Consider the following 14,961-nt stretch of genomic DNA (forward strand, 5'->3'; position numbering starts at 1 on the left):
AGATGCTGTTAATGCGTCGTCTATTTCCCTCCTAAAATGTTTTCAGAAACATATTTTAGTGACTGAGGCAGAGTTCTGCACCGGGTCAGGTACCAGATGGGTAACCCGTAAAATGTAACGGGTAGCAGGTGAGAACAAACATATATTTCTTGTTTTTCAAAATCAAACAAAGGGAAAAAGATTTGCTGTTTGTGTAATATTTTAACATCTAAATCACTATTATCAATCCGCAGTTCCTTTTACTTTGAAAGTCAATGACACATACATGTGTTTTCACATACAGTTCTTTTAAACAAATCGAACTCAGTCCTCTTAAAGTGCACCAAAAAGTGTACCAACAGAAAAGGGACTGTCTGGTCAACTTCAGCTTTGACGGGGCCTCAGTCCTCTTTCTGTTCACACTATATATAAGATATATTGACATAGTGCAACCCAGGTCAACAACGTGATCGAGCTGAGTCGCTGCTCTGAGTCTGCTTAGAGGGCTGAAATGTGTGAAAACAACCTAAGACCTTGGACAGTTTCCGCCACCTGCATTAAAGATAACTGACAAGTTTCACAACAATCGGTGGACGCTCCTTAACTTACGATCAGATTTGTGCCATCAGCCTTTATTGATCAACCGAGGAAACATTTTGGGGACATTCCTCACCAGCTTCATTAAGAGTATCCACTGAGTCTGGGGATGTTTGAACAAACCGTCATTGACTTATGGCCAACGTTTACACCAGGCCAGTTCACTTATTTGAAACAGGCAGCACCACCTGTTGAGCGATTTCTAAACAGTTTAAAACACTTGGTTTAACGCGTCAGAAATGACAGCCAAAACTGTGGAAATAAGTTGTAATAAACAAAACAATCAAGCACATCACAAAGTTAAAATGAAAGCTGACATTTATATCAACATTACACAGAGTCGTCAGCGACAGGAGGCCGGTGGGGCGGGTTAATGGAAGCTGAAACAGGAAGTGGTGCAGGAAGTAGAGGATGGCATGCTACTGGAGGATGGAAAAGGGAAGGGGAGGAGAGAGCAGCCTCTGGCATCAGCTTCAGAGAGGACAGGGGTTACTGGTGGGAAGACCAATCTGAATACAGGAGAGGGGGAAACGTCTGCTTCGCCTCAATTCACCCTGACACGCTCCTTCTGCTGCAGGACGGCTAACGTCTGAGTCTCTGAGCAAGAGTCAGACACATGTTAGCAAACATGTTGTCGCTGCTGATACTGACACGGTCAGGGCTAACGTGACAACACGGGAGATGAAAGGTGCCCAGAGGGAGGATGTATTAAGGGCAGAGAAGGAGGGATGAGTGGAGAGAGGATGCAGAGAGGTAATTTAGGGTTGAGGGATAGAGTCAGTGACATAGACTGAATTGACTCGTGTGCTATTCTGCATTCCTGTGGTTAAACCAGTTTAACTGTGACCTGATCGCTATGCTATGCTAAGCTAGGCTAAGCTATGCTAGGCTAGTGCCGTGGAAGGACAGTTGAAGAGAAGAGGCAGTGGGGAGAACTGGAGGGAGATGGAGCATGAAGGAGCCCCGTTACCTGATGCTGTTGCCAGGGGGCTGCCTGCTGAGGCTCGGGGGCTACGGGAGGATGAGGCACTAATGGAGGAGGAGGTGGAGGGGGGGTTTATGGAGGAGGGGCTACTGACAGTGGTGGCAGGGCTGATGACGGGGGGGCACTCTGCACATGCTGCTGCCGGCTGACGCTGAGGGCCCCGGCCAGGCCCCGGGGAGCGGGAGGGGGGGCAGGCACCCACCTGAGAGGCCGTCAGGGCTGGGACCAGGTCCAGGGCGGGTTTGGGCGGCAGCTGGGGCGTGGCCGGTTTCAGCCCGGCCCCAGGGGAGCGGCTGCTGTCCCCCACCACCTTGATGGGTGGGTGAGGAGGAGAGGGGGTCTGAGAAAGCCCTGGCTTTTTGGGAGGGATAGGGGGAGGGTTTCCCCGGTCGATCCTGGCCACCGTGGGCGACTTGATGCCGATGGGATGGCTCAGGCGGCCGGGAAAAGGGCCTCCCTCTGAGGCGGAGTGGGGCAGGCCTGGACGCAGGGGTCCACCACCTGCTGGAGGACTGGTGAAGCGTGAAAGGACCTGTGTGACGGTGTGGCGTGCTTGCTGCTTGGCGGCAAAGTTGTCACGGTTGGTAGGGGAGAGGTCACGGGCCGGAGGACTCTGGGACGCCGTGCCGTTTTGGTCCTGTTCCTGGAACTTGTAGCGGGCCGCCTGGACACGGGGGCTGACTCCGCTGGGTAAGCCATGGGGGCCTTGGCCCTCTGAGCCATTCTCTGTCTGTGCCAGTCCTCCTGAGCTGCTGTGGACAATCCCTCGTCCACTCGTCTTTGGCAGACTCAGGCCCACGTAGTTGGAGGGCGTTGGTTTGACGGGTATAGTGAGGGGGTTCTTCTTAGGACCCTCCACCTCAGTGGGGGGCAGGTCCGTTTGGCAAGACGCTGTTCGAGAGCTGATGGGCTCTGTGGCTACGGAAACAGACGTCAGAGCTTTAGGTTTGGGTGGTGTGCTGGTGGCAGCAGCAGGTTCTGCTCCGGCAGCAGCAGGCTGGGCGACAGTGGCACCATCCTTCCCATCGCCCTGTTCAGTCCTGAGCTGCTCCACCTGCTGCCGCAGACTGTGGCTCTCGACCTCCTCGCGGCCCAGCCTGGCACGCAGCTGTTCCCGCTCTGTGTCAAACTCCGACAGCTGCTTCTCCATCTTGGCCTCCATCTGTTGGCTACGCTGCCGCTCGCTGCTCAGCTCGTCCTGCAGCCGGCCAGAGGTGCGACTCTCCTCGTCCAGGCGAGACTGGAGCTCGTCAAAGCGCTGCGACTCCTCCACCACCCGCGTGGCGAGCTGCTTGCACTCACGCACCAACATCATGACGATGTGCTTGTTCTTCTCTCGCTCGTCCTTCAGCTGCGCCGTCAGCTTGCGGTGCTCCTGCTCCAGACTCTGCAGCTGCAGCTTCTCCATCTCCAGCTGGAAGGAAAAAAAACACAAAGTCAGGGAACAGTGAATCAATGCAACATTTCACAGAGACGTAGAAAAACAGTTACCAAGAGATTATAACATGGGATTACATATCTGAGTTGGGCTTGGCAGCTCTACACAAAAGACACAGCATTTATCTAATGCTAAAATGATTAGTCAATTAATCAACTAAAGGTCAACACAAAGGTCAACAATTTTCTTCACTGAATTAATGAGATCTGTCTTTTTCCACCTAAAAAGCAGAGCTCATCTCCACCCATCACCCTCCTCTGCTAAAACTTTGATTCACGCCTTCATCACATCCAGAATTAAACTAGTGCAACAGCATTCTTCATGGTAAAACATCCAAAGTCCTAAATACGGTCGAATACATCCAGAGCTCCTGTAATCACATCACCTCTGTCCTCCAGAACCTTCACTGGCTCCCAGTGATTCCAGTTCAAAGTACCTCTCCTTACTCACAAAGCCCTTCATAACCTGACCCCCTCCTCCGTCACCGTCCTGCCTCAGAGCTTTCTCCACAATTAAAATTAATCAAAATAAAATAAAATAAAATGTCTTATCATTATTAAAATCATTCACAGGTAAAAACACTTGTCTGTTTGAGCTTCTTAAACTTGAAGACTTGCAATTTTTCTGTTTTATATCACTGCAATCTGATTCTTCTATCACTATCACCTAATATTTCATATGCTAAACAATTAACTGGAAAAAAAAACAACTTAAACAAGAACAACATCACTTTATAATAAAACTAACTGTTAGCTGCAGCTGAGCTTCAGTGTCACATGTGAGCAGATACAGGAGTGTGTAAGTCAGTTATCAGGTGTCTTCAGTTAGAGTTACCAAATGAATGTGATGTGCATGTGACACACTGACATCATCGAGTGACAGACCATCTCCCACTCAGACTGCACATACTGTACACGCTGCACGAGCCTCACACGCATGTCAAACATCCAATATCTCCCACCGACACGTTACACATATATCATGTCAGCTGTCTCACCGACAACCCATCTGTGACATACTGCCTGTCGACATCACGTGTATCCTGACGATATCATCCATCACCTGAATAACACCCAACATTTTTTCGGTACAAAATCAGTGTTTCAGTTTCATCTGTAATTGAGGATTAGATCTAAAATGCATCTGCGTACATTCTGTGTTAATGCAACCGCCCAAATTTGAAGTCATTCGTTAAACACAAAGCTAAATTGAGCTGGAAACGATTTTCTCTAGAAGCGCGTAGATGATCCAGATTAATCAAATGAGCCACACAAAACAGACGGGCAGAATAAATGGATGAGCAGATATTTACACAAATAGACGCACACGATAAATCCACAGGGTGGCTTGGGGAAAGAGTCTAATTTATCTATTCAGAGGGACACAGCGTCTCTCACATACGCTTGAATTTCGATGACTTGTCAAAGCCCAGGCCTCTATATCTGGAGCGTGGCTGCTATTGTTAGCTCAGAGCTGGCTTCACAGAGGGTAACAAGGCTTAACCGGGGCTCCTCACCCAATTGCCAAGAGCCCATCACTCTAACAAGCCTCAAACAAAAGAGTCGACACCCCGCCACCCCTGTCCTCAAAACGAGCCCCCCTCCTCTGTCCATTCCATGTCCTCCTCCTCCACTCCTCCACAATCCATCAGGGAGCAGATATCACCACCAGCTGATGCTGAGGAGGAGCGAGGGGTTCATAAGCAAGTGGAAGTGCCGAGGGAGCGCCACTCGTTACTCAAAAGGAGGTGCTACGACTAGCTGCTAATTGGGTGAGGATTACGTCTGTTGTAAGTCAGCCTAATGCCTCCAAAGAGCAAATTTAGGGATGCAGTAAAGGCGGTGACACGTCCTCGCAGCGCAGGCTGAAACCAGGCAGGATTAAGACGAGTTTAAAATATGTATGATCATTAAGTTCAGCAAACGCCACCACTGCATGACACCATGACCCAAATGCACTGCTGGAAGAGCTTTCAAGCTCTTAAAGGGACAGTTCACCCCAAAATCAAAAATACATATTCTTCCTCTTACCTGTAGTGCTATTCATCAACCTAGATAGTTTTGTGTGAGCTGCAGAGTGCTGGAGATATCAGACATAGAGAGGTCTGCCTTCTCTCCAGTATAATGGAAATAGTGGGGACTCGGCTTGTGGTGCTCAAAGCGCCAAAAATAATAATACATTTGAAAAACTCAATACCAATGTCTTACTCCAGAAATCATGGCCCAGTTACTGAAGATAATCCACAGTCCTTGTTGTGAGCAGGTTCATGGAGGAACGATTTTCCTTTTTCTGAACTACATCTGCCAACAGGATCACCGTACAGGAGGAAGAGTGCATCTACTCATGGACGAGAAGCTCGTGGCGTCCTCCTGTTAGCTACCTCAGTGGTGCCAGATGAGCTAGCAGTAGATGCACGCCTCCCTCTGCACGGTGATGCAGTTGGCGAGTGTAGTTTGGTAGAAAGAAAATAGTTCCTACTGGGCTTAGGATCTGTTTACTCATACCCTCCTGAAATTTCACTGGGGTATACGATATATCACTACATCACATGGCTCGTGGCATTTTCAGTCTAAAAAATAAACAAAATAATATCAGAACGTCATCAGTATCGGCCAACATGCTTTTTCTTATTTTGCACGATGAATGAATATTACATGTCTCCATCTGCTGGTGGGCCGTCATGATAAAAGTATGCATGTGTAAGGGACCTGATGATCACTAAAATCAGGTGGAGAAAAAAAGTGGATATATTGATATCTGTATCGGTTATCAGCCAAATGAGTTGTAATATATCATATTGGATACAGGCAAAAATCCAATATCATGTATCCCTACAACAAAGGTAATATTCTTACACCTTATTAAACAGAGTAATAAACCCATGCACTTTTAATAATTTATGTTTCTTTCCTTTACCGAACTAAGATCAGCTTAACTGCCCTGTTAACTCACATAAAACACACTTCATTCAAACTCGACAGTAACAAAATAAAACTCATAAAAACCTGAATCTGCTGTGGTCGAAATAATCCCTTAGTTGGATGTAAAAACAAGCTGCTGTCTCTCTGCTCTCAGCAGACACTACACAGGCCGGCTGTTTACAGTCGGTGCTCAGGTATGTTATCCCCACCACTGGCAATCAACTCAGCTGCCTGTCACGCCACACTGACCTCTGGTGGTGCATGATGTGCACTACATGCAACGCATCCTCATTACTGCCTCTCCAGTTTGAGGTTAATAGAAAGATGAGAGTCTTCACGAGCGTGGACGTTCAGAACAGCTACTCACACGTTTACCTGCTGACGTGGTCGGACAACACCTCGTACAAACTAACCTCTTTATCAGGCTGCAACCAACTATTTTATTATCGATTAATCTGTTGATTATTTCCCCTATCAATCAATTATTTGTTTGGTCTATACAATGTAAGAACATGGGGGAAAATGTTGATCAGTGTTTCCCAAAGTCCAAGATGTCACCTTCAAATGTTTTGTTTTGTCCAAAGCCAAAGATACTCAGTTTACTGTCACAGAGGAGGAAAGAAACCAGAAAATATTCATATTTAAGAAGCTGGAATCAGAAAATTTGGACTTTTTTGTGTCTGTAAAAATTACTCAAACCGATCAAATCAATTTTAGAGTTCCAGCTAATGGATTAATCATTGCTGCTCTGGCTCTTTTAAAGCATAACCTCACTTTAAGTCACCAAGGTGCCCTGGTTTTTAAATCAGGAAAGTACACAAGACTTTTTTTTTTTCCAGCATCTGCGTCACATACAATTCGACACATTCACACTTGGAGCTTCCAGGTACAACAAGATGTCCTCAAACAGTAGCAGCTGTCCTTTAACTGCAGTCTGCTGGATGTTTCTTCTCTGTTAAACCCAGGACACAGATCTGAAATAGCAAACTTAAAAGCTTTAGACTTCACGTAATTTAAGGCTCTCTATTAGGCCCGATCCAGACCGCCAGCACGACATCACCCTGCTGTTTATTTTCTTTGAGGCAGGATTTTACAACCCCGACTCCTGCAGGGTAAGCAGTTAACTGAGCACAACACTACAAGGTATTCTAACCTAATCCTCCTTTACTGTGGCAAACCTGCAGCAACAAGGCGTCATTGCAGAGTTAGAATCCTGCTTTGTATTCAGACAAACTTCTTGAGAGACGGTTTTCTTTGTTTGACATGATTTAATGCAGCATAATGAGGAGGCTGACCTTCTTTACTGTGCATGTGTGCACTTACAACCACAGCAGTGTGTCATCCATATGCACAGGCTCATTCTGCCATCATCTACAGAATGAAATAATAATGATATTAAACTCATTTTTGTGGCGATACCTTGTAGGAACCTCAGGTAGCAGCGGTGCTTCCTGGACCTGAGATCCCCCACTGCTTTAATGAAAAGCGCTTACAAAGTAAAATGTTTCCCTTAAAGGTTTATCCGTACACCTGAGGAGCTGCGGCGCCGAGGTATGAGGTCACATGGCGGCAGAATACAGCAGCTCACTGTGGAGAGATGGAGGATGAGAGAAGGAGGAAGTGAAGGAGGAGGCCTGAGGACTATTTTAAGAAAAAGGAATTTCAGCACCGGCGGCCATGACCTTGCTTCCAAATTCAGCCTCCCAACACTCTGGCAGCATGTTTACCCACAAAACCTAACAAATACAGTGTGTCTCCGTCACTGTTGGGAGTGTTGTTTGATGAGGGGGGGGGCTTCTTCTAACTTCATGACTGATTCATAGAGGAGAAGAAGGAGTGGGGGGTGTCTTCATTATGCCCATAAACCCATTCACAGTGTGTTACGTATAACTGCCTGCCTGCCTTCGGCTTGCCTAAGACCTCATGGATAATTCAACAGCTTACTCACAGGAGAACGACAAGAGTGGAAACGGATGGAGGGGATAAAGATAGCACGGACAATCCGGGTGAGATTCATTCTACCCAGCAACCAGAGGATCCCTCTGAGAGCACGGAGCATGTGTCCTTTAGCTGCGTCGGTTTGTTGTCGTGTCACTGGTCATTTTAAAGGTTCCACCACAACCATTTATCCCTGCCTGACGGGTTCATGACCTGAGGTTGACAAGTTAGGTACAACTGTGCAATCAGTGGTGACATGGGGATCCATTCTGCGCTAAAGAGGGTAAACCGTTGTTTTGTGGTGGCTGCTTCTCCTTTTCTGCGAATCTTCAGGGTCAAATGAGGCAAAACCTCTAAAGGTCAGAGTCGTCCGGCGTGGCTGTGTTTCTGTTCACTGATGACAGCGGTTAGAGAAGAAGTGGAACTAGAAAAGAAGATTTTCAGGTGAAGTCTGGACCTTTTTAAACAACATACCTGTTCCGTTCTGCATTTAACTTGCAAATTTAATCCATCCTACTTTTTTCTTGCTCTTCCCTTACACCCATCTAACTTTGTAATGTCAGCACCCTTATTTGTCTACAGCTTTGTCTATAACTAACGCACTCCTGTCTGTAATTTTTCCTCTTTTGTCTGATGTTTTGCACTCTTGATTGTATTTCCCTGCACTTTTTTTTCAGCCTGTAAAGTGTCTTTGAGTTTTTGAAAAGCGCTCTATAAATAAAATGTATTATTATTATTATTATCATTATGAACAAGCTCAAACTGACTATAGCTGTAACTCACACACACAAACCCATTTTTGAGCAGTATCTTACTGTAATTTGTACAATAAGATACCGTAAACGGTGCATAAAGTTTGTTAATATAAATTAGGGCTGGGCGTTAGGGACACAAATTCGTATCTTGTTATTTTGAGGATGAATGGCTGAATAAGTCCCCTGTTATTTTGGCTGCATGTGTTTTTCCACAGCAGGGCAGGTAAAAGAAGTTCACCTGTTGGAGGTGAGCTGTTTGCAGAGGTGCAGTAAGAGCCTGTTGTCTGCAGCTCTCCATCAACATCTCACTGTGGCTGTTTCTGCTTTTCCTCTTCCTCCCTGCCGTATTATTAGACTCGTCTTTATTGTAGAAAAGCCACTAACAAAGTTCCACTAATTCAGTGATAAACACATTTCATTTCCTGTACATTCTTCACAATAAAAGTCCCACCTTATTTTGTTATGTAAAAACTTTTATTGTGAAGCAGCAAAATAAGGAAATGTTGAGTTTTTGAGGAGCAACTTCACACAACTTGTAATACGGCTGATAGCGAACATGAAACATTAAATTAAAGCCAATAGTTAAAGTCCAAACAGGACGCAGGAGAGAAACTAAACTCCAAACCACAGGGATTCGGTTATCAATCGTCTTCGCCTGTCACTTACACCTCACAGTGCCGCTATACTCATCACAAATTGCTGATCCATCTCACGCTCCGTTCTACCCTCAGTGATGAACAAGACCCCAGGATACTTAAACTCCTTTGCTTGGGGCAGTAACTCTCTCCCAATCCACTGTTCTCCGGCAGAGAACCATGGCCTCAGGTTTGGAGGTGCTGACTGTCATCCCAGCCGCTTCACACTCAGCTACAAACCACCCCAGTGTGTGCTGGAGGTCACTGTGTGATGAAGCCAACAGAACCACATCATCTGCAAAAAGCACAGATAATTCTGAGGTCCCCAAATCAGACCCTTCCTCCCTCTGACTGCACCTTGAGATCCTGTCCATGAATATGACAAGTAAAATCGGTGACAAGGGACAACCCGGCGGAGGCCGATATCCACTGAGAGCGTGTATGAATAATAACGATGATAGCTGCATTCAGGCCCTGGTAGTGGTGTGTTTGTGTACAACAATCTCCAAACGTTTAGAGTGGGTCATTTTTTTCGTGTATATGTGTACACGGGTTTCACCGCTGGGTGGTGCTATTGCATTATACCAGTAAAGCGCCATATCCAAATACCAACCAAACGGGCCATTTAACCAACACTTACAGGCCGCCATACCGAAATATCGCCATTCCGACGGTCCGCCATCCCGAATTCTGGTCCCTGAGTCCTGACAGTAAGCTGTGGCGAGCCTGTAGAAGCCTTATTTCCCATGCATGTCAGCGTTTTTCACCGGGGACTCATGCAAGTAATTCAGGCTGACATGACCTGTTTTTCAGCAAACTCCTCTGGTAATTTTATTCAAAGGCATGGCATATAGGTCCACAGTAACTTATTATTATTATTATTATTATTGGTTCTTATATGAGTGGGCTACAATGAGTACTGGGCCATCAAATCACAGCATCCGCGGTGAGAGTACACGGAATTGTGTGCGCTTTTATGCACGAGGGTGAAGGCAATCACGGATATTTGATGTGGGAAAGATCTAGCCAGATGTATTACCTGTTTTTAAGCGGCACCGAGATACGTCTGTCTGTCCGTAGAGTCATGTGCGCCACTTCACCACCAACCCTTGCGTAAAAGCGCAAACAATTCCGTGTCCTCTCACTGCGGACGCTGTGATTTGATGGCCCAGTACTCATTGTAGCCCACTGGCAAACAACCCCCTTAACGAACGCGCCATTTTAATAGAACGGAGCACATAGGCTACTGACCTGTTGCCAAACCCGGTCTCACACCATTTCTTGTCATATTCACAGTCTATCACAGTTAGTCAACAATTAGTATCACACCACCCCTAAAAAAAAAACAAAACGTTTTTCGTGTACTAATTTTTCATAACCGTTTATGATCTCAAACACGTGTAAATGTGTAAACGTGTACACGGACTCACCCCTAGGCCCTGGCACTGTGCGAACGGAAATAGCTTTCTGAGAAACTAGACGAATTTTTATTGCCCAAACTACGATAACAAAAACATTTTATTATCAGTGCCCAGCAGAAGTGAAAGCACGTGGTCACAACCAGGCCAAAACTCACTGAAATAAAAACGGAGATATTTTACATTCACACTTGATGGATGAAACCAAACACACACTGAACCACAGCCCTGAAATCTATTTAACCAGCTTTCCTGTCAAAACATACCACTTCCTACCTCTCCCTTCCTTCTTTCATACCTCCTCCTCCTCCTCCTCCTCCTCCTCTTCATCTGTGTGTGTGTTTGTGTGGTTAAAGGTTCCATTTAAACTATATCATCTCTGTTATTATAACACAGTTCAGGGACAGGACACACAAACACACACACACATTCACACAGTATTTTCTTTATTACTCACCCACATTCATTCTGCCAGCGTATCATCCAAACACTTTCACACATCCATACTCCTCACCACAGAGCGGGGGACAGAGAGAAGTGGGACAGGCCCACAGCAGACATCTGGCTGCCCAGTTAATCAGGGCCACATAATCCTAAAGAGACCTGGGACTGACACACACACTCGTAAACAAACACAGTCAACCATCACAAATAGAAATGACACACCAGAAAATAGGAATTAAGTTCACACACAGCATACGCACACTGTTTTCCCTCGTATCTCCCAAATTCAAATATACACGACTACATGAATACCCACAGACAGGCGTACAGTTTTCTTCCTCTGGAGGATTTCAGCTGCAGATATTTGAGTCGTGTGTAAATAAACACAATCTGTGGTCAAACAGAAGAAGTCTCTCCTCCACATATGCTGATGTAAACACACTTCTTTTATTTACCTTCATTCAATCTGACTCACAGCAATTAAACTCCACGTATATAAACACAAGGTCATAAATGATGCATTTGGTAGAGTGTAAGTGTGCTGTAGCTGTGCGGCTCTGAGGACGGTGACGTTGGTCCGACACAGAGAGAAGAATCCCAACAGCTGTTAAATGGACTCCCACTGAAACTGGTCTGCACGTTCCTATTAATATGGTGATTTTAAAGTTGTTGTTTTTTTAATTTAACTCCAGTTCATAACGTGATACCTCAAAAACTAATGACTAGATTCCTGCCAGCCAGCGTTGCCAACTGTCTTGCTAGATTTGGTGGCCCTTAAAGGCCCACACACACCAATCAAACACATCAAAGAACAAGTGGCTCAAGGCCGACTGCTGCATCACCTCATGTAAAAGTTTTTTAATATTAGAGGTAGACTGTGACGCACATTGAGAAGCAGCTTGTAAAAAATAACTAATGATAAAGCAAGTTACAATCAGTTTGGTTTATTCATATTTTTCAAAATCTTGTAGAATGTATGTATGTATATATGATATTACGTCAAGAGGTCATAGATATGCAAATAAGCATGTGACATCCAGCAACATTTAGCGACATTTCCTGCAGGTTTTAGCCACCTCCCCCTGGAAACAGTTTGCAAAACTGCTGCCAGCCCTCTCTGCACCAAGAGATCAATGAGTACTGGCCAGTATGGGATTAATGTTCACCAGTAAATTAGGTACCAACTGAAGGTAGTCAGAGAAAATTTGCTTCTTTATGGCCTCGAATAAACTAATATTGTGTAAGTCTATTTCAAAGACCCTTTTTGTTTTCCTACATCAGACTGCGGTTTGTTTTTAAATGCTAAATTTTCAAAATCAAAACCAAACTTTTAAGTAGAACGTTTTTCTCTAGCCCCTTTTACAGCTGCGAGCATTTAGACACACAGAGCTGGAATGGTGCCCAATTTTCCGCCTCGTAGGGTAGACATATTGGTGGAACCCTTTTAGTTTAAACAGACCGAGGCGGCCTTCTGCAACAGGAGGGGCTGTTGATGACGCCGCACGTGCGAGCCACTGGCGGTGGATAAACAGGAAACAGCTGATAGCAGGAATTAGCGAGCAGCTAGTAGCAAGAGGGAAACACAAACCTGACAGACACTGTAAAGATGAGCAACTGGGGAGACAAGGAATTGCGCGCCCTCCTTGTCCTCGCAAACGAAGAGGCCATTAACCGTCAGATGACGGGGACGGTGAAGAACGGGCCGACTTACGAGAGAATCGCCGAAGGACTGACCAGCTGCGGCTTCCCTCCCACGTCACTGTTTACGTCACACGCTGAGCTACACGTTTTGTTACTTGCTCACGCCCCCCATTGCCCCGAAAAAGGCACATTCTGTATAAACAAAAGTAGGCAGGCGGCATTTTGCTGCACTCCCCGATTTTGTTTTTACACTGCCAATGCTGAAAAAAGACTGATTGGGCTTTCCTGCAAATTTGCACAATTCCTATCTAAAAAGGGCTACTGTTACTGTTAAACATGCTCCAACCATGCTCACTCACATAGGCTGGACCTGGAGTTAAACCTACAAAGACTGAGCACACATTTGCATCTTAAGTTTGGACAGTCACAAAGGAGCACATATCGACCATCTGAAGTCATAAAGAGGACAAGCAGGAGGACAGGTAAGCTCTGGTGAGAGACATGTCTGTGAGAGGCAACCTTTGAAGAAAATCCCTCACAGTGTTCTTGAGATATCGCGTTCATGACAATAAGACAGACAAGGTCACAGTGACCATAAAAACCAGTTCATCGTTGAGTCCAGGTGGACATTTGTGCCAAATTAAAGAAATTCCTTTGATATGTTTTTGAGATATCGAGTTCACATGAACATACATGAACGCACAGCCGGTCCGGCTTGTAAACAATGGGCTGGAGATCAACACACAGAGAGGGTGTGTGAGGTCATGCTATACTCCAGATGAAATTACACCTCTAGTTCTTCACATAGCGATTTTTTAATTCCTTCAATCTAGAAATGATGAATTTCGCTTATTGCTCCTTTAAGGACCCATTGCTGTGAGAGAGGGCCGTGTACACCACACATAAAAAATATAAATAGAAGACAAGGCCTGTTTTTACATTTGTATAGCAGATCTTCGTGTCGCATGTGCAACACTTACACACTGCTCTCATGCCTGCTGAGGCCAGTTTTACTGATTATAGTGGAGGCGTGGTGCTGCAGCAGCCACTACGCTAACAGTCTGCATCTCTCACATCTTTAATGTAGCCACAGGGTTGGGTGTAACTTATTAAGAGTTTAACAGGCAGATGGCTAACCTCCAAAATGCTACAAAAGCACAAGTCACTGCCTTGTTTTTGTCCCTCTGAGGACATGACGAAGACAAGCAGGTGGATGGTAAGCTATGGTGAGAGACATGTTGGTAGGCAAACCCCCGAATCCTGTGAGAACACAAGTTCTTGTCTTGTTTATTTATGATGAAATTTGCATAAAAAAGGCAAAGAAGGAAAAAAATGCTACATATGGATGAGATGTGGACGAAGGTACAAGAAGCAACAAGGATAAAGCCTGCAGAGAGAGCTGGAGGGGATAAAACTTCAGCTGAGCTGTGGCTCTGCACTGAAACATAAAAAAACAAAACGTGAAACTGATGAAATTATGAACTGCACCTTGTCAAAATAAATCCAAACCTTAATTTGAAAGGACAGACACAGGAAGTGTCCATGCTCAGCAGTCAGACAGGAGTCAGGTTAATTTCCTGCGGTTATTCCACAGGCTAGTTAATAACATGTCGGGCAGGAAATCCAAAGTGTGGGATCATTTTGAGAAGGTGAAGGACGAACCCAAGGTGATATGTAAACTCATCTTCATTGGTCGACTACAAACATGACGTATCATCTGAAACATGGAAGTAGCTACATGCCCATTAGCCCACAGCGTCATTAACAGGCGGCTCGCTCAGTGTGTGACGTGCACTTGGAGATAAAATATAGGCCTATATTAATGAAGGTTCATTAGTACAGTTTTGTGATGAGGACTGTTGGTCAACTAGGAATAAATGATGGATTATTAAATGTATGTTTGTAATAATCATGATGAGAGTGATGCAGTAACTGGATCAGAAAGCAAACATTTAGATTTAGAAACACCACACACAACATGATTTTTTTATGCTGACCGGCCCAGCCCGTATCGGACTCTGAGCATCACAACTAGTCAGACTGAGCGGGCCAAACTCTGGCTGCTGTGTGCCCCCGTCTGAACCTGCAGTGTGAGTGCTGTCACAGAGACAGAGATGGAGTTTCAACTGACACAAAGAGTAAAAGACATTTCAAGCACAGCGTAATCACCAGGCTAATGACCGTTCCCTTTCAATGTGTGAACTTGTCTT

The 14,961-nt window shown here is 45.4% G+C and overlaps 1 protein-coding gene across 1 annotated transcript in view; it reads right to left on the bottom strand.

The window, feature by feature from the left end:
- Positions 1 to 14,961, bottom strand: part of cttnbp2 (cortactin binding protein 2) — a 166,440-nt gene that overhangs the window by 74,387 nt on the left and 77,092 nt on the right. Inside the window, exon 4 of the mRNA XM_049573026.1 lies at positions 1,547 to 2,975. Within this exon, the coding sequence (XP_049428983.1) occupies positions 1,547 to 2,975 (1,429 nt within the window). The remainder of the gene's footprint in view (positions 1 to 1,546; positions 2,976 to 14,961) is intronic.

The sequence above is a fragment of the Epinephelus fuscoguttatus genome, linkage group LG4 (assembly GCF_011397635.1).
Source record: "Epinephelus fuscoguttatus linkage group LG4, E.fuscoguttatus.final_Chr_v1".
Taxonomy (NCBI): Eukaryota; Metazoa; Chordata; class Actinopteri; order Perciformes; family Serranidae; genus Epinephelus; species Epinephelus fuscoguttatus.